Source organism: Oryctolagus cuniculus, chromosome 10 (genome assembly GCF_051225735.1).
Source record: "Oryctolagus cuniculus isolate XC-2025 breed Fujian yellow rabbit chromosome 10, ASM5122573v1, whole genome shotgun sequence".
NCBI classification, from domain to species: domain Eukaryota; kingdom Metazoa; phylum Chordata; class Mammalia; order Lagomorpha; family Leporidae; genus Oryctolagus; species Oryctolagus cuniculus.
Window position 1 is genome coordinate 66555383 of NC_142876.1, and position 19326 is coordinate 66574708.

General features: G+C 41.1%; 1 protein-coding gene across 30 annotated transcripts in view; it reads left to right on the forward strand.

Moving 5' to 3' along the window:
* Window positions 1-19326, forward strand: part of LOC100357740 (ankyrin repeat domain-containing protein 12) — a 143036-nt gene that overhangs the window by 19986 nt on the left and 103724 nt on the right. For 18 of the 30 annotated variants that reach the window (XM_051852132.3, XM_089305887.1, XM_070050475.2 and 15 more), the window contains exon 2: window positions 14656-14790. The exons of 3 other annotated variants lie outside the window; for them this stretch is intronic. In XM_051852132.3, the coding sequence (XP_051708092.3) occupies window positions 14704-14790 (87 nt within the window). In that variant the 5' untranslated portion in view covers window positions 14656-14703. Of the gene's footprint in view, window positions 1-7012; window positions 7166-14373; window positions 14430-14655; window positions 14791-19326 lie in introns of those variants that run through there. 9 more of the 30 variants (XM_070050476.2, XM_070050464.2, XM_070050472.2 and 6 more) reach the window with 2 other exon arrangements.

Here is a 19326-nt window from a genome sequence, read left to right on the forward strand (position 1 = left end):
CCAACTAGCCACAACAGCTGGAGCTGAGCCAATCTGAAACCAGGAGTCAGGAGCTTCTTCGGGTCTCCCATGTGGGTGCAGGGGCTCAAGCACTTGGGGCATCTTGCACTGCTTTCCCAGGCCATAAACAGAGAGCTGGATTGGAAGAGGAGCAGCCGGGACATGAACTGGTTCCCATATGGGATGCTGACGCCTCAAGCGGAGGCTTAACCTGTGCCGTAGTGCTGGCCCCATTAGTGCTTTTTATAACTGTTTAGTTCTGGTGCATGCTATTCATATTCTGTCTGAGATTTTTAAATGTTTTTTTTAAATGCTTCATTTGTTTATTACATTAATTTTGCTTCATATAGCACAGATGGTTTCACTTGAGTATAGATTTTATTCTAAGTTCAACAAGAAACCAATAAATTTAAGAAGGGCAGTAATATCACTTGATTTTAGTTCTAAAAGATCGTTTTGGCTGCTGCTTGTTAACAAGATGGTTGTATAAGTTTGGTGCAGTGGCTAAGTCACTTATTGGGATACCTGCATACCTATATCTGGTTTGAGTCTCCTCTGCTCTGCTTTCCATCTAGCTTCCTTCTTTGCATACTCTCCAAGGTAGCAGGCAGTGGTGTGAGTACTTGGGTCCCTACCACACATGTGGGAGACGTGGAAGCCACTGATTCTGCCTGGCCCGGTTCTGGCTGTTGGGGACATTTAGGAAGTGAACCAGAAATGCCTGAAGATCTCTCTGCCTTTCAAATAAGATGAAATTAAGGAGGGCAGCACTGTGCCACAGTGGGTTAAGTCACCACTTACAGTGCCGTCAGTCCATATGGGCACTGGTTCAAGTCCTGGCTCCTCCACTTCCGATTCAGCGCTCAGCCATGGCCTGGGAAAGCAGTAGAAGTTGGCCCAAGTCCCTGGGCCCCTGTACCCATGTGGGCAGACCTGGAGGAAGCTCCTGGCTCCTGGTTTCGGATTGGCGCAGCTCCAGTTGATGCAGCCAATTGGGGATTGAACCAGCAGATGGAAGACCTCTCTCTCTCTCTGCCTCTCCTTCTCTCTCTGTGTAACTCTGACTTTCAAATAAATAAACTCTTTTTTTGAAAAAAAAAAAAAAAGAAATTAAGAAAAGGAGATAGGGCAAAAGTGGAAATAGGGAGATTATTTGGGAAATTTTTATAATAGTTAAGAGTCGATTTTTTTTTATTATTATGGTGACAGTTGAGTGGGAAGACATGAATTTAATTTGGGATATATTTTAGAGATAGAACCAGCATTTCTGAATTTTTGGTAAGTGATGGATGGTGATACCATTTATTGAAGTGGAGAAAATGGATAGTTGGATATGGAGGAGAGATTTGATGGAGAAAATGAAGAATTCTCTGTAGTCTTTTTTTTTTTTTTTTTTTTTTTTTTGACAGGCAGAGTGGACAGCGAGAGAGAGAAAGGTCTTCCTTTTGCCATTGGTTCAGCCTCCAATGGCCGCTGCAGCAAGCGCGCTGCAGCCAGTGCACCGCGCTGATCCGATGGCAGGAGCCAGGTGCTTCTCCTGGTCTCCCATGGGGTGCAGGGCCCAAGCACTTGGGCCATCCTCCACTGCACTCCTGGGCCATAGCAGGGAGCTGGCCTGGAAGAGGGGCAACCAGGACAGAATCCTGTGCTCCGACTGGGACTAGAACCCGGTGTGCTGGCGCAGCAGGCGGAGGATTAGCCTAATGAGCCGCGGCGCCAGCCTATAGTCTTTTTTTTTAAGGCAAGAACTTTTTTTTTTTAATATTTTAGTTTTGGGCTAAGTCAGAGTTACAGAGAGAGGATCTTCCATTCACTGGTTCACTCACCAGATGTCTGCAACAGCCAGAGCTGGGCCAGTTCTAAGCCAGGGGCTTCTTCTGGGCCTCCCACATCAGTGGCTAGGCCCCCCATGTCAGTGGCTGCCCCCAAATGCTTGGGCTTCTTCTTCTACTTTTCCCATGCCATTAGCAGGGAGCTGGATCTAAAGTGGAGCAGCAGGACTTAAACTGGCACCCATTTGGGATGCTAGCATTGCAGTCGACTGCTTTAGCTGCTATTCTACAACACTGTCAATGTTTTTTGATTTGAAATGCCTAGTAGACATCCATGTGAAATGTTCAGTAGGCAGTTAGGTGTACAAATGCGAGAGCTTCTTCTGGATCTCCCACATGGGTGGCGCAGGCCCAAGCACCTAGGCCGTTTTCCACTGCTTTCCAAGGCTCATTAATAGGGAGCTAGATTGGAAGTGGAGCAGCCAGGACTTGAACTGGTGCCTATATGGGATGCCAGCACTGTACAAAGCGGGTTAACCTTCTGTGCCACAGTGCCAAACCTAAAAAGCCTGCTTTTTTTTTTTTTTTTAAGATTTATTTATTTGAAAGGCAGAGTTACAGAGAGGCAGAGGCAGAAAGAGGTCTTCCATCCGATGGTTCACTCCCCAATTGGCCACAATGGCTGGAGCTGCACCTATCCAAAGCCAGGAACTTCTTCCAGTTTCCCCATGCATGTCCAGGGGCCCAAGGACTTGGGCCATCTTCCACTGCTTTCCCAGGCCATAACAGAGCTGGATCAGAAGTGAGCAGCCATCTTGAACTGAGTTCATATGGGATGCTGGCACTGCAGATAGCAGCTTTACCCGCTACGCCACAGCGCGGGCCCCGAAAAGTCTTCTTATCTTCATTTGAATAATTTTAAATATTAAAATGCACCATAATTTGTTTAATTAGATTCTTATAAATGGATATTCAACAGCCACACTCCCTCCTTCTCTTGTTTTGGACATACTAATAACACTTTCTTGAATGTCTTTGTATATTATCGTCTGTACATAATTGTATGAGCAGTATACTTGCAGGACAAAAGGCTGTGCATTTTATATTTTGATCGCTTCTGCCAAAGTACTCTCCAAAGAGGATATTCCAATTTCATCCCTGTAGGCAACATATGAGAATGGTGGTTTTCCTGAACCTTGTTGATCCATCCTTAATCTTTGTCAGACTTTTGAATAAGTCTTTATTTTTTAAATAAGTCATTATTTTATAGTTTTAGAATTATGAATGAATTTTAATACCTCTATGTTCATTCAGTATTGTATTTCTCATTCTTTGAACTGACTCTTCATGTCTTCTGATTCTTTTTTGGTAGTAAGTTGTTTATTCATTGATTTGTTATTTTTCATATACAGAAAACATTTTTACTTCTGATTTTGGCTTTTATTTGCATTATAGTTTCTCTTTCTCTTTTTTTTTTTTTTTTTTTTTTTTTTTAAGATTTATTTTTGCCGGCACTGCAGCTCACTAGGCTAATCCTCTGCCTGCGGCGCCAGCACCCCAGGTTCTAGTCCCAGTCAGGGCGCTGGATTCTGTCCCAGTTGCTCCTCTTCCAATCCAGCTCTCTGCTGTGGCCCAAGTCCTTGGGCCCTGCACCCGCATGGGAGACCAGGAGGAAGCACCTGGCCCCTGGCTTCAGATCGGCACAGCGCCAGCCGTAGTGGCCATTTGGGGGGTGAACCAATGGAAGGAAGACCTTTCTCTTTGTCTCTCTCTCACTCACTGTCTATAAGTCTCTCTCTGTCTCTCTCTCTCACTGTCTAACTCTGCCTGGCCAAAAAAAAAAAAAAAAATTTATTTTTATTTATTTGAAAGGCAGAGTGACAAGGAGATCTTAACATCCACTGATTGACTACTCAAATGGCTGCAATGGCTGGAACTGGGCCAGGCTGAAGCCAGGAGTTGTAACTCCATCTGGGTTTCCCACATGGTGGCAGGGTCCCTCATATTTGGACCATCTTCCTCTGTTTTCCCAGGTGTATTAGCAGAAGTAGATTGACAGTGGAGTGGCCAGGACCCGACCTGGCACTCTGATTTGGGATACTGGCATTGTGGGCATCAGCCTAACCTACTGTGCTATAACACTGACTTCTGCATTTTAAATTTTTATAGAGGACTTATAAAAAATGACTTTTTCCTTTCATATCATATTTTGAAAAGGTTTTTCCCCATCTAGGGGATTTTTTTCCATAGATACTTTGTGGTTTAATTTCTTTATTACTTTACACAGATATTAACATTTTTACCTTGTTGGAACTAGTTCTAAAGTTCTTTTGTAAAAGTTGGCAAGATGATTTTGAAAAATAAAAATGATGAAGAGGGACTAAAATAGTACTAGAAAGTTATACTAAAAACAGTTATAGAATTGATACAACAGTGGAAAGACAAAGTGGTAGGACAGATGAGGAATCCCAGAAAAAGATTCCATTACGTAGAGGAAAAAATTGTGACTTAACAAAAAAAGAAACTGGCATTATAAATAGAGGAGAAGAATTAAATATCCAAAGAAATGAAAGGATTAAGATTAAATGCATTTTCTGATATTAGGGTAGAGAAGGTATAAACCCAAAAGTGAGGGAAATATTGATAAAGAAAATTACAGGCATCATGGACCCTCGATGTGGCACAGAGGGTAAGCTGCTGCTTGGGTCACCCACATCTCAGATTGGAATGCTGTTTCGAGTCTTAAGTGCTCTACTTTTTTTTTTTTTTTTTTTTTTGACAGGCAGAGTGGACAGTGAGACAGAGAGAAGGGTCTTCCTTTTTGCCGTTGGTTCACCCTCCAATGGCCGCCACGGCCGGCGCATTGTGCTGATCCGAAGCCAGGAGCCAGGTGCTTCTCCTGGTCTCCCATGGGGTGCAGGGCCCAAGCACTTGGGCCATCCTCCACTGCACTCCCGGGCCATAGCAGAGAGCTGGCCTGGAAGAGGGGCAACCAGGACAGAATCCAGCACCCTGACCGGGACTAGAACCTGGTGTGCCGGCGCCGCAAGGCGGGGGATTAGCCTGTTGAGCCACGGCGCTGGCCAAGTGCTCTGCTTTCAATCCTGCTTTTTGCTCATGCATCCTATGAGGCAGCAGATGATATGCTTAGTTTCCTGAAGAGTTCAGGCTTCTGGCTTCAGCCTGACCTCGCCCTGTCTGTTGCCAGCATGTGGAGGTGAACCAGCGAATAGAAGGCCCTCCTCTCTGTCCTTTTTTCTTCCTTCCTCTGTTGCTCTGCCTTTCAAGTAGATGAAATATTTTATTAAATTATAGGCATCAAAGATGTATTTGTGCTGTACTTCCATGTTCATTGTAGAATTATTCATAATAGCCAAAAGGTAGAAGCTACTTAAGTGTCCATTGTTTGATGAGTGGGTCAGTAAAATTGTGTGTGTGTGTGTACATATGGAATATTACTCAGCCTGAAAAAGGAAGGAAAGGAACAGGAAATTCCATGTTGTGCCATGTGCCAAAACATTGTAGTTATCATGTCAGGTGAAATAAGCCAGTCATAAAGGGACAAATATTTATGATTCCACTTATGAGGTGCCTTGTGTAGTCAAATTCATAGTGATAGTAGAATGGGGGAGTACCCAGGTCTGGCAAGAGTAGGAATTCAGGAGTTATTGTTTAATAGGTTTCAGTTAGGAAACCAAGCTCTGGAGGTGGATAGTGATGATGGCTACACAACAGTGTGGATAAAGGTTATGCCGTGCTTAAATATGGTCGAAGTGATACATTTTAAGTTACATATTTTTAATCACAACTTGTAAAAAATGAAACAAAATGACATCATAAATTTTCTTCTTTCACAAACCAGTGGGAAGATTATGATTACCAGATAGAAAAATGGCCAAATATATTTACAAAATTCTAAAGATGAAAAAGTGGCTAAAGTGAGATTGAAAAGGTTTTTGATGGTGAGAGTTCAAAGAACATAAGCAACCAAAAGAATGTGGAATGGGGTATAAACATGAAGTTGGAGGAAAAACAGAATTGGGGCAGGATTTGAAGTAGAGATATAAAAGCTGTGACAACAAATCAGTATGAGGTACTGGGAGATACGTGGGTGCTTGCTCTGAAAAAGATGGAGTTATTGCTTAAGGGTTTCTAAACCAAACTTCCTTGGGAACATTTTTATTTATGAACTTTTTAATATTTGTGTATTTAATTTTGAAAGAGAAAGAGAGAGAGGGAGGTCTTCCATCACACCTAGTGTGATGTAATCATTCACACCAAGGGTACAAAACTAAGAGCTGTCAAGTACTGGGGCAGACTATTACTATTCCTTTTCACGATTCAAACTCTGAACCAGTTGATGTTTGCTAGTGTGATGCTTAACATCCCTGTTCAACTCCAGCTAACTCCCCAGATGGCCATAATGGCCAGCACTGGGCCAGGCCAAAACCAGGAGCTTTTTCTGTGTATCTGTCTGAGTGATGGCTGCACAGACACTTGGGTGATCTGCTGCTGCTTTTCTCAGACCATTAGCAGGGAACTGGATCCGAAGTGGAGCAGCCAGGACAGGAACCAGCCCTCATGGGATACCAGCATTGCAGGGGATAGCTTAACCAACTTTGCCATGATGCTGGCCCCCTGATTATGAACTTTTACTTTAGAATAGCTTGAAATTTACAGAAAAATGGCTCAGAAAGTAAAGAGTTCCTATATGTTTCACACCATTTTTTCCATTATTAATGTTTTACATTAATAGTGTCCATTTGTCAGAAATGATAAACCAATATTAATATGTTAACTGAAGTCCCATACTTTACTTAGATTTCCCTAGTTCCTACCTAATGTCCTGTTTCTGTTCCCAGATCCCGTCCAGAATGCCACATTACATTTAGTCATTGCGTTTTCTTTGGGCTTCTTTCAGCTATGATGGTTTCTCAGACTTGCTTTTTTGTTTATGATGACCTTTGACGTTTTAAGGAGTAATTTCCTACATCAGTCCTAGGATCAGTCATTTCTCCAAGTAGCACTGGTTACTTTCATTAGAGCAGCGTATTTATTAGTAACCACGATCTGCTTGTTAGATAATGCTTCTTGATACTGGGGTTTGTGGGCACTCTCAGCAGACATATGCAGGAAATATGTGTGTACATGCACACACTCAAATGATTGTGTATATAACCATCTGTATTAAACACAAGTTCATATTTATATCTCCAGTTCTAATCCATTTCACATTCTAGCCTTCTGCCTTGCCTATCTGCAAACCCTGATTCCAGTGGTGAAAAATCTGACGCCCACTCCTCACTGTCTGTTTACTCAGCTGTTCATTTCCATTATGTGTACAGTGACTTCACAATGGTTAAACCATAACGTCTGGGAAATTTTTAATTGAGGTAATAATGTATAATGTATATATACATATATTGTATAATGTAAATCCACTGTTTAATCATTTTAAAATATACAAGTCAGTGGTTTTTAGTATGTTCAAATTGGTGTGCAGCTGTCACCACTATATTAATTCCAAAATATTTTCATCATTTAAAGGAAGCCCTTGTATTCATTAACCCATTATGTGTCATGCTATATATCAGACACCTGTACAAACTTCATTTGAGCAATAAATATACCACTTATGAGAACTTTGAAATAAATATAATGTAGTTGAAATGTTGAGACTTAATGGGTTAAGCTGTTAGTTTGTTTTCCACTTCCCCACCACCTTGGCAGCTACTGAGAGAGGTTTCTTACCACCACCCCCATCACTACCTGCTAAATACTCTGATTCAGTAGTTTTAAAAATCAAATTAGGAATATATCTTTTAAAAAGTGTTCTATTTGCTTATGGTAATTGGGCAAGTTTAAATTATCAAGTGGCATGAGCCTTAAAAAACAGCTTTTAAATTATGGAACTAGATTGAAATGTCCTAGAAGCAATAATGTGAACTGAGGATTACCTCATCAAAGCTGGAAACTATGCCATGGAGCAGGCAGTTGGTGTAGTATTTAAGAAGCTGCTTGGGATGCCCACATCCAATATTAACAGTACCTAGGTTTAAGTTCTAGCTTTGTTTCTAGTTTCAGCTTTCTGAGAAGGATCAAGTATTTAATAACTTTAGATGGGTTTCTGCCACCAAGGTGAGAGACCCAGATTGAGTTGTGGGCTCTGGCTTTGACATGGCTCATCCCAATCCCCACTATTGTGGGCATTTGGGAAGTGAGCCAGTGGATGGGGAGTGTGTACACATGCATGTGATCTCCACACACACACACGCCCCCAACCTTTCAAATAAATAAAAGTGGATGAAGAAAAAATGCCAACACATTAGGACCATTTGAAAAAAAAAATTATTTTATTTTAAAGGCAGAGGTAGAGAGAGCGAGAGACAGAGAAAGATCTTCTGCCCATTGGTTCACTCCCTGAATGGCTGCAATGGCTGGGGCTGGGGCAGGTCAAGCCAGGGCAATGTCTGGAGCCTGGAATTCCACCCAGGTCTATTATGCCAATTTTAGGGGCCCAGCAGGGATCTAGATCAGAAGTGGAGCAGCCTGGACTCAAACCCGTGTGCATATGGAATGCCAGATCACAGGCAGTGGCTTAACCCAGTGCACCACAATGTGGGCTCCTTGCACTAGTTTTTTTTTTAATGTGCCTTTATAAGGGTACTTCAGAAATTCATGGAAAAAGGAATTAAAAGGTAATGTGGTCCACAAACTTTTTGAAGTGGTCTTCTATACTTATATGCTGTCTTGGTACCTTAGAATAGCAACAGAATATTTTATCTTTACTATAAACAAAATCATTCAGAGATGACAATAATATTTAAAAATTACTTTTAGTATCCCTTTGAACAACTACAAATAGTAGTATCATTAAAGAAAAAACACCAAGAGGATAGGATACCAAGAAGATATGCTTTACTGTTACAAATTTAGTAGTGTAGAAAAACTAACAGCATTCATTTATAGAATGTTAACTCTGGAAATGAGTTGCTGTTAGATAAAAACATAGACTTTTTAGTCTGTTAGGAGCAAAAGTGTATTTTAAGGGCAGAAATATCTTTGAAAAAGCAGAATAAATTCTTTAAAACTGACTGTATCCTTTAGCTCTTGGATGACAAAGTCTGTCACAGAGATTGCATCTAGTTGCCTTAAACAAGAAAGTTGCCCTTAGCAGGAAGGTATTGATGCTTCTGTTCAGCCCTCAGGGCAGAGAAGTTGAAGTTAAAGCAATGTAATAAGCCACCAAGACTGTTGTACAAAGGATGGAAGAAAATAACTTAGTAGTCAGGAAGATATCACCAAGCACTTTGATTTCTAAAGCAGCTGTACCACTTTGCACATCTCCCTAAGCCCACCACTGTTAGAGTTCCAGTTTCTTTATATCTTTGGTGGGTGTGTATAAGTGACATCTCATTGTTAATTTTCTGGTAACTAAGGAGATTTAGCATCTTTTTTGTGTGTATTTGCCGTTCATTGTATATTATTTGGTAAACTACAGTAAAATCTTTTACTCATAAAATTGGGCTTATGTTACTGATTTATGAATTATTTATATATTCTAGATACAAGTCTTTTATATATTCTTTTTTTAAAAGATTTTTTTATAATTATTTATTTATTAGACAGATAGAGTTAGATAGACAGAAAGGTCTTCTTTCCATTGGTTCACCCCCAAAATGGCCGCTACGGAAGGAGCTGTGCCGATCCGAAGCCAGGAGCCAGGTGCTTCTTCCTGGTCTCCCACGCCGGTGCAGGGGCCCAAGCACTTGGGCCATCCTCCTCTACCTTCCCAGGCCACAGCAGAGAGCCGGAGTGGAAGAGGAGCAACCAGGACTAGAACCTGGTGCCCCAACTGGGACTAGAACCCGGAGTGCCGGCGCCACAGGCAGAGGATTAGCCAAGTGAGCCATGGCGCTGGCCCATAAAAGATTTACTTTTATTTATTTGAAAGAATTACAGAAAAAAGTGGGGGGGGGGGTCTTCCATCCACTGGTTCACTCCCCAAATGGCCACAACTGGCGGAGCTGAACTGATCCAAAGTGAGGAGCCAGGAGCTTCTTCTGGGTCTCTTATGCAGGTACAGGGGCCCAAAGACTTGGGCCATCTTCTACTGCTTTCCCAGGCCATAGCAGAGAGTTGGATTTGGAAGAGAAGCAGCCAGGACTCAAACCGGTGCCCATATGGGGTGCCAGCGCTTCACGATGGGGCTTTAACCTGCTGTGCTCAGTCCTAGCCCCTTATAAATTCTTGATACTTTATAAAGATAAGATTTTTCAAATATTTTCTCTGAGATAACTTACTTTTCATATTCTTTTTAAAAAAAAGATTTATTTATTTATTTGAAACAGAATTAGGGAGAGACAGAAATGTTCCATCTGTTGGTCCACTCCCCAAATGGCCGCAACCTGGAGCTCCCACGTGCACTTGAGCCATCTTCCAGAGCCTTCCCAGGCCATTAGCAGAGAGCTGGATTGCAAGAGGAGTACCCCGGACACAAACTGCTGCCCATCTAAGAAGTCAGCACCACAAGTGGAATCTTAATCCACTACACCACAGCACCGGCCACTTACTTTTCATATTCTAACAGGATAACTTAAGGAGCAGAAGTCAATACTTGTGAAGTCCAGCTTATTCATTTTTTCCTTTTTCAGTTTCTGTTTTTCATAGTTTATATAAGAAACCTGTGTCTAATCCAAAGCCACTAAAATAATCTGTTTTCTGCTAGAGGTTGTATGGTTTTAGCTCATACATTTAGATATGTGATACATTTTGAGGTACTTTTTTGTGGAGTTAGGTAAGAGTCTTTTTTTTTTGTATATGGATATACAGTTGTTCACCATTTGTTAAGAGGAATATATCCATAAAAAAAAGGAATATATCCTCTTCCCAGTGAATTACATTGGCAGTTTCTTTTGAATATCAACTGAACACAGGTACATTTGTATGTCTTTAATCTGTCTTGCTTAATGTTTTCTATAAAGTATAGAAATCAGGTAACGTGAATCTACCAGTTTATTTTTCCCCCAAATTCTGTGGACTTTTCTAGGGCATTAGCATTTCCATATATATTCTGGAAAAAGTTGGTCAGTTTCCACAAAAAACAAACAAACAAAAAACCTGGGATTTTTGACTAGGATCACATTTGAATTTATAGAACAATTTGGGGAGAATTGACATTTTAACAATATTGAGTGCTCTCATCCATGTACCAGGTGTACTTGTAACTGTCCATTTATTTATGTCTTCTTTTGTTTCTTTTATTACTGTTTTATATTTGTGGCTATAGTCCTAAAAATATTAAAAATATTTATCCCCCTGCCCAGTGCTATGGCATAGTAGGTTAAGCTTCTACCTGTGCTGCCGGCGTTCCATATGGTTACCAGTTTGTATTCCAGCTGCTCCTCTTCCCTTCCAGCTCTCTGCTTATAGCCTGAGAAGGCAGTAGAAGATGGTCTAAGTGCTTGGGCCCCTGCATACAAGTCAGAGACCCAGAAGAAGCTCCTGGCTTCAGATTGTCCCAGCTCTGGCTGTTGTGGCCATTTGGGGAGTGAACCAGCGGGTGGAAGACCTCTCTCTGTCTCTCCCTCTCTCTGTGTGCCTCTCAAATGAGTAAATAAATCATACACACACACACACACACACACACACACTTTTCTACCCTAAGAATGGATTGAAGGGGCTGGTGCCATGGCTTAGTAGGTTAAGCCTTTGCCTCCTGGCGCTGGTATCCCATATGGATGCTGGTTCAAGTCCCAGCTAGAAAAGCAGTGGAAGATGGCTCAAGTGTTTGGGCCCCTGTACCTGCTTGGGAGACCCAGAAGCAGCTCCTAGCTCCTGGCTTCAAATCGGCCCACTTCAGTCCATTGCAGGCATTTGGGAAGTGAACCAGTAGATGGAAGACCTCTCTCCATCTCTCTCCCTCTCTCCGTCACTCTGCCTGTCAAATCTTGAGAGGGAAAAAGAAAAAATGGAATGGAATGGATTGGAAGCAGGGCAGCTGGGACTCAGTCGAACACTCCGATATGGCATGCTGGAGCACCACAATGCCCGCTCTCTGCTTTCTTTTGATTAGTGTTTGCCTGGCATATCTTTCCCATTCTTTTATATTGACTTCCCTTTATTGTTGTATTTAAAGTGAATTTCTTTTTGGTCACATTTTTCCCTCCTGAAAATTTCTGTCTTTTGTTTGGTGTGTTTAAACCATTTGTATTTCATATAATTATTGATATATTTGGATTAGTCATTTTATTATTTATTGCTTCTATTTTCATTCCTCAGTTTTCCACTAATTGCCTTCTTTTGGGTTATGTTTTTATAAATGCAGCTTCTGAAAAATAGTGTAAGCTTTTCCCAACATATGGTCTATTTAGTATATTATTGATGTACAATTTTTCTCAAAAAATGATATTCCTTTAGTTTTAATTTGCTTCATCTGCAAAACAGATACTTTATCTTTGTAGTCTCAGGCTGTTTTTGACTTCATGCAGCTCAGTTTGCTTTTTTGGGTCAGAGTTTTTGTGTTTTTCTGTGACTTGTAACTCTGTAAGCTTTATATAAAACCAGCTTTACGGTTGGTGCTGTGTTATAACATGGTTAGAGTTCTAACAGTTGAATGGCCCCAAAGTAAGCTTTGCCTCTTGTGTGAAATGTCAGAAAAGTTCCTTAATTTCTTTTAAGTTTGTTTCTCTCCTGTAAAATGAAAGATTTTGGGGGTGGATGTTGTAGGTTAAGCCACTGCTTGTCTTGCCCTGCATCCAGTATTGGAGTTCCTAGTTCAAGTTCCCAGCTACTGTGCACTTCTGATCCAGCTTCTTGCTAATGCACCTGGAAGGCAGCAGATGGTGACCCAAGTACTTGGGTTCCTGCCACTCTCTAAGGAGATCTGTGTGAAGTTCCTGGCTTCTGCAGGCCTAACCCCAGCTGTTTAGGCATTTAGGGAATGGACCAGTGGATAAAAAATCTTCCCCCACCCCCATCTCTGTTTCTCCTTCTGTCACTTTGCCTTTCAAATAAATATTTTTAATGAAAGATTTGAATTTAGGCAGTTTTTAAATGTTCTGATACTTTTTTTTTTTTTTTTTTTTTGAAAGGCAGAGAGAGCCAGGTCTTTCTTCCACATACTGGTTCGCTCCCCAGATGTCTGCAACAGCCTGAGCTGGATTAGACTGAAGCCCCAGGACCCAGGAACTCAATTTGGGTCTTTTAAGCAGGTTGCAGGGACTCTACCACTCAAGCCGTCACCTGCTGCCTCACAGAGTACACATTAGCAGGAAGCTGGATCAGAAGATGGGCCAAGACACAAATCGAGGGACTTGGATAGGTTGCAAGTGTCCCAAGCAAAGTGTTAACCACTGAACCAAATGCCTGCCCCTGTTGTGGTATATTCTGATTTGACTATATCCAGATCAATTTGCTGTGGTTTTTGACAATTTAGAAATTAGCTCAGTTCTTTTAAGTTTTTTTGGTTTTGTTTCCATTAAAACCAAACAAATTTTAAAGCACCAAAAGAAAAATTTGAAGAGCATAGCAGATTTTATTACTAAGCTGGTAAAGGTATCTGAATTTTAATAATTTATATATAGATATTATAGGAATATAATATAACTTGTTATATAACTTGTTAATCATTTCTGTATGTTTTGTGGCCCAAGTAATGCTTCACTTGGCTAGGAGCGTCAGTCTAGCCCACTGATGTGTAGTAGAGCATTCTGTGATGAAAGAAATGTATATCTGTTGTATAATACAGTAGCTATTTTATTTTTTGTTAAAGATTTATTCATGAGAAGGAGAGACAGAAGATACTTTCCATCTGCTACTTCATTCCCCCAAAATGTCTGTAACAGCCAGGGCTGCACCCAGCTAAAGCCAAGAGCTAGAAACTCTGTCTGGGTCTCCCACATGGATGACTGGGGCCCAAGCAGTTGAGCATTTATCCATTGCCTCCAAAGCACATTAGCAGGAAGCTGGATTGGAAGAGCAAAGTAGCTGGTACTCGAACTGGCACTCCACTGAGATGTGGTCATCCCAAACAGTGGCTTAACCTGCTGTGTCATAGTGCCTGTCAGTGCAATCATTACTTGAATTTTATCTGATCTTTATTAATTTAAATAGCCACATATGGTTAATAGTTTATTAGCACAGAGCTAGCCTCATAACTGCTTCTTTTATGTGTAGAACCTCCTCCCCCCTATTTTTTATCTCAATTATAAGCTTCTCGTAAGCATAAGCTTCTGGGAGAGTCCTTGACCTATGTAGTCAGCTTTCAAAGTAGGAGAGAAAAGGCTGAATAAATTGGAAAGAAAATGTTGCATGAAGTGATAATTATAGCACAATATAAGTATTCTGTCAACAAATAGGTTGATAAAGTGCCTGGAGATGTTCAGTGAAGGATTTTAAATTCCTCTACAGAGTTTAAATCGGATGGGTTTGATAAAGGGAATTAGATATCAATCTACAGCACTTCAATTTCTTGGTTGGGTCTGCAGAAATGCTTCCATACTAACACAACAGCTACCAGGAAAAGTATTGGAAGCTCCCTACCTCTGAATCCATGCTTAATAAGAAACCCTTTGCTACTGCTTCATTTCATTGTTCCCAGGTACAAAGAAGACTCCAGGTATTACTAGTCTAGAGAAGGTGGCAAGTAATAGAAAGGTAATTTTCTTTTTCTCATTTTAGTGATAGGCTGAATAGACTTGAACAACAGAACTTGGATTATAAGCTTAAATTATTAAGTGGTTAGTATAGCTAGCCTCTTTGTGAAAAGAAATGATTTTATAGGGAGGGACATAGAGAAGACAGAATTGCACTAATTGTGGTACATAAACTTTTAGTAGATTCTACTGTGTATAAGTAACCCTTATTTATCCATTCTTTACAGATCCAGGATGAGAAGACTGATAAAAGAAGCTAGCTGAACAGCTATAAAATGCCCAAATCTGGGTTCACAAAACCAGTTCAGAGTGAAAATTCTGACAGTGACAGCAATATGGTAGAGAAGCCATATGGAAGAAAGGTACATAATTTAATTAAACATTTTTGACTCTCTTGGAACTGCAAAAAAGGCTCCAATTTAGTATGTTAGTAATTACTTATAAAAAGCAGGATGGATATAAAATAAATCTATAACTTATATGTAAGCCTATTAGAAGTAAATTTTATTTCTTAGGGACATGATTGTTTTTCTTTTTTAAAAGTTATTTATTTTTATGTTATTTGGAAGGCAGAGAACAACCAGGGCTGGACCAAACTGAAGCCAGGAGCCCTGAACTCCATGCACTCCCTCATGGGTGTCAGGGACCCAAGTATTTGAATCATCATCTGCTGCCTCCAAGGAGGCACATTAACAGGAAGCTAGAAGCTGGATTAGAAGTAGAGAAGCTGGGACTCTAACTAGACGCTCTTAATATGGGTGTATGCAGCCCAAGCAGTGACTTAACCACTGTGCCAAGCAAAAGCCCCCAATTGTTTTTTATTTCCTAAGATTAACACAGTTACTCAAGGAAAAAAAAATCCAAGACCTCACAAAGATTTGGTAATGCTTTCCCTACCTCCTGACCCTTGATGGCAAAACAGGCAAAGATACTAACACCCATTTCTCAAGTCTGACCTTGGATAAATTTATATAACTTCTGTAACCTCTGTGTGTGTCTGTGTGTCTGTCTCATCAAGAACAGTAGTGTCTTGAAGAATTGTTGTGGCAGTGAAAATAGTGTATTATTGGTAACACAATACTTGGCACATAGTGCTCAATAAATGCTAACAGTTTTTGTTATTAAATATTATGAATGTCTTTTTACATCTATCCATCTATCTTTATTCCTTTTTTTTTTTTTTTAAGATTTATTTATTTGAGAGGCAGAGAGGGAGGGAGGGAGGGAGGGGAGGGTGGTCTTCCATCCGCTGGTTCATTCCCCAGATGGCTGCAGTGGTTGGAGCTGCACCAATCCGAAGCCAGGAGCTTCTTCTGAGTCTTCCACGTGGGTGCAGGGGCCCAAGGACATGAGCTATCTTCTGTTGCTTTCCCAGGCCATAGCAGAGAGCTAGATTGGAAGAGGAGAAGCTGGGACTCAAATGGGTGCCTGTATGGGATGCCAGCACTGCAGACGGTGGCTTTATCTACCACAGTGCCGGCCCCCTCTTTTATTTATTTGAAAGACAATTTCAGAGAGAGGTAGAGACAGAATCTTCCATCCACTAGATCATTCCCCAAATGGCTGCAAAGGCCAGAGCTGAGCCAATCTGAAGCTAGGAGCCAGGAGCTTTTTCCAGGTCTTTCACGTGGGTGCAGGGCTCCAAGGACTTGGGCTATCCTCTGCTGCTTTCCCAGGCACATTAGCAGAGAGCTGGATCTGAAGTGGAGCAGCTTGTGCCCATATGGGATGCAGGTGCTTCAGGCCAGGGCTTTAACCCATTGTGCCATAGCACAGGCCCCAACATTTTTTCTTTTATTATGCAAGTAATGTAATAACATGTTTATTTTATAAATATCAGAAAATATGCTTACAAATAATGAAAGTAGAAATTGCCTTATCAGAAACTGAGGTATCTTGGGGCCGGCACTGTGGCTCACTTGGTTAATCCTCCGCCTGCGGTGCCAGCATCCCATATGGGTGCAGAGTTCTAGTCCCAGTTGCTCCTCTTCCAGTCCAGCTCTCTGCTGTGGCCTGGGAAGGCAGTGGAGGATGGCCCAAGTGCTTGGGCACCTGCACCCACGTGGGAGACCAGGAAAAGCACCTGGCTTTCGGCTTTAGATTGGCGCAGCGCAGGCCATAGCGGCCATTTGGGGGATGAACCAAGGGAAGGAAGACCTTTCTATCTCTCTCTCTCTCTCACTAACTCTATATGTCAAATAAAAATTAAAAAAGAAAAAAAAAGAAAAACTGAGGGATCTGAGGTCTTACGCTGCTGGCAAGCTAGTCAGTTTCATGGATACTGGAAAATATAGAACTTCTGGGTCAGTCACAAAATATAGTAATAGGCATTTGTGCCTGTTTCCTGATCCTTGTTTTTCTTGAATATTTATTTATTTATTTATTTGAAAGTCAGAGTTACAGAGAGAGAGAGAGAGAGAGAGAGATCTTCTGTCTGCTGGTTCACTCCCCAAATACTACAATGGCCAGAGTTGGACTGATCCAAAACCAGTGGCCAGCAGCTTCTTCTGGATCTGCCATTTGGGTACAGGGTCCCAAGCACTTGGACCATCCTCCACTGCTTTCCCAGGTATTAGCAAGGAGCTGGATCAGAAATGGAGCAGGTTGGACTCAAATTGGCATCTGTATGGGATGCCAGCACTGTAGGCAGTGGCTTTATGGGCTATGCCACATCACTTGCCCTGATCCTTATTTTTCATATGATGTGTGCAATACACTTGCATACACAGTGGGTTGTATTACAGGAGAGGAATTCAAAGCTTCTGTGGTGGGAAGTCTGCCTGATCTTTGCCCTAGAAGGAGAATTTATTATTTAGAACAGTGAACAGATGTGTCCTTTGCTCTGGAGGGAAGACAACTGTATCTTATGAGACTGTGCCTTATATTAGTATCCTTTAAAAAATAGTTGAGAACAAAGGGATTTAGTGCCTCTGGTTCCAAAATATACAGAATTTAAGACATGGAGAATTATCTCGCAGTTCATGTGTAGTGCTACTACTGACACATAGTCATTGACATTTTGATTTATACCTTTTAAAAGTTTTATATTTACATGTATGTGTTTGTGTGTGTATTCTAGGTAAATTTTTGCCTCATTTCTTTTTTCTTACGGAGCTGATAAAGGCCATTAGTACATTCAGTGTTTCATAGCTGTAGTGATAGAAAATCACTCTCATCCTGCCATTGTTTGAATCTCACAGAAACCCTTGTTCAAGAATAATACATGCAAGGATAAGTTCTATTTTACAGAAGGTTAACAGGTTGGAAGTAGTTATGAATAATTACACTAATTTCAGAATTGCAAAGAACATTGATAGAATCTTTTGAATATTTTCCATTTGATATACTGTCAATTTTATTTGTTTTAATTCATTTATAGCAGAACAGTGTCTTTTGTAACTGCAAAGGAGAATGGTGTCTATTTTTCTTAGATCTTTTATTCATAGCAAAGATTCCTTTTCTAAGGCAAGGCTTTGGAATTTTGTTCCTTGACCTTCGTACATCACTTCTCAATTTATAATGATTTGACTTAAATAGTTTTTCCACTTTATGTTGGTGTGAAATTGCACCCCTATAGTCATTCTGTTTTTCGCTTTTAGTACAGTAGCCAGTAAATTTCATGAGGTAAATTACGTGAGATACTCAACACTGTTAAAAAGTGAGTTTTGTGTTAGATGATTTTGCCCAACTAATATAAGTGTTCTGAACACAGTTAAATTGAGACTAAGTTATGATGCTTGACAGAGTCTCAGTATTAAAGCCATTTTTTACTTCAATATTTTCTATTTAAGGTAAATTTATTGTGATATAACCCCATTACAAGTCAAGGAACATTTGTATTAGTTGTGCCTTTTTATTTTCTATATTTCGCTGGGACTGTGCTAACTCTTGAAATATTGTCCCTCCCAGGTTTAGAGGTAGTAAACAGCTCACTTAGACACATACCTTTCACATGCAAACTAATCCAGAATCCACACCCCATCCATCAACTTTATGGGCCTCATATCCTGAGCTACTAACTGGCTGCCCTAATTACTATAGAACCAGGTACAAGACAATTAGAGAAACAACCCTAACAACCTAGAGCCTACTGAAAATCCTTAAACTAGCCAGTCCTTAACCTGCTTCTCCTCTATCACCCTTTCTTTCCTCCCAAAATCGCAAGAAAGGCTATTGCCCATATTCTGGAAACTGAGTGACACTCTTTTTTTTTTTTTTTTTTTTTTTTTGACAGGCAGAGTGGACAGTGAGAGAGAGAGACAGAGAGAAAGGTCTTCCTTTTGCCGTTGGTTCACCCTCCAATGGCCGTCGCGGCCGGCGCGCTGCGGCCGGCGCACCGCACCGATCCGGTAGGCAGGAGCCAGGAGCCAGGTGCTTTTCCTGGTCTCCCATGGGGTGCAGGGCCCAAGCACCTGGGCCATCCTCCACTGCACTCCCTGGCCACAGCAGAGGGCTGGCCTGGAAGAGGGGCAACCGGGACAGAATCCGGCGCCCCGACCGGGACTAGAACCCGGTGTGCCGGCGCCGCTAGGCGGAGGATTAGCCTAGTGAGCCGCGGCGCCGGCCTCTTTTTTTTTTTTTTTTTTCAATAGCAGTCATTGTTTGATCTACTGACCTTACCATACCTGAATAAAAATAACAATACTACATTTTAAAATATCTATCTGGGAAGCTCAATTTTATTGGCAGAAATGAAACAAAAACACTAAGGGCTTTACTTTAAAGCTTGCAAATAAATAATAGAGGTTCATTCATCTTTCTTGTTATTGCCACCAATCGATATCATCATATGGTTTTCTTTTTGAATCTTTTGCTGCAGTGGATTATCAGAAGAGGTTTTCTAATAATGAGCATTCTCTGGATGAATCTTGCCTGATTATGGATATTATCTCCTAAGA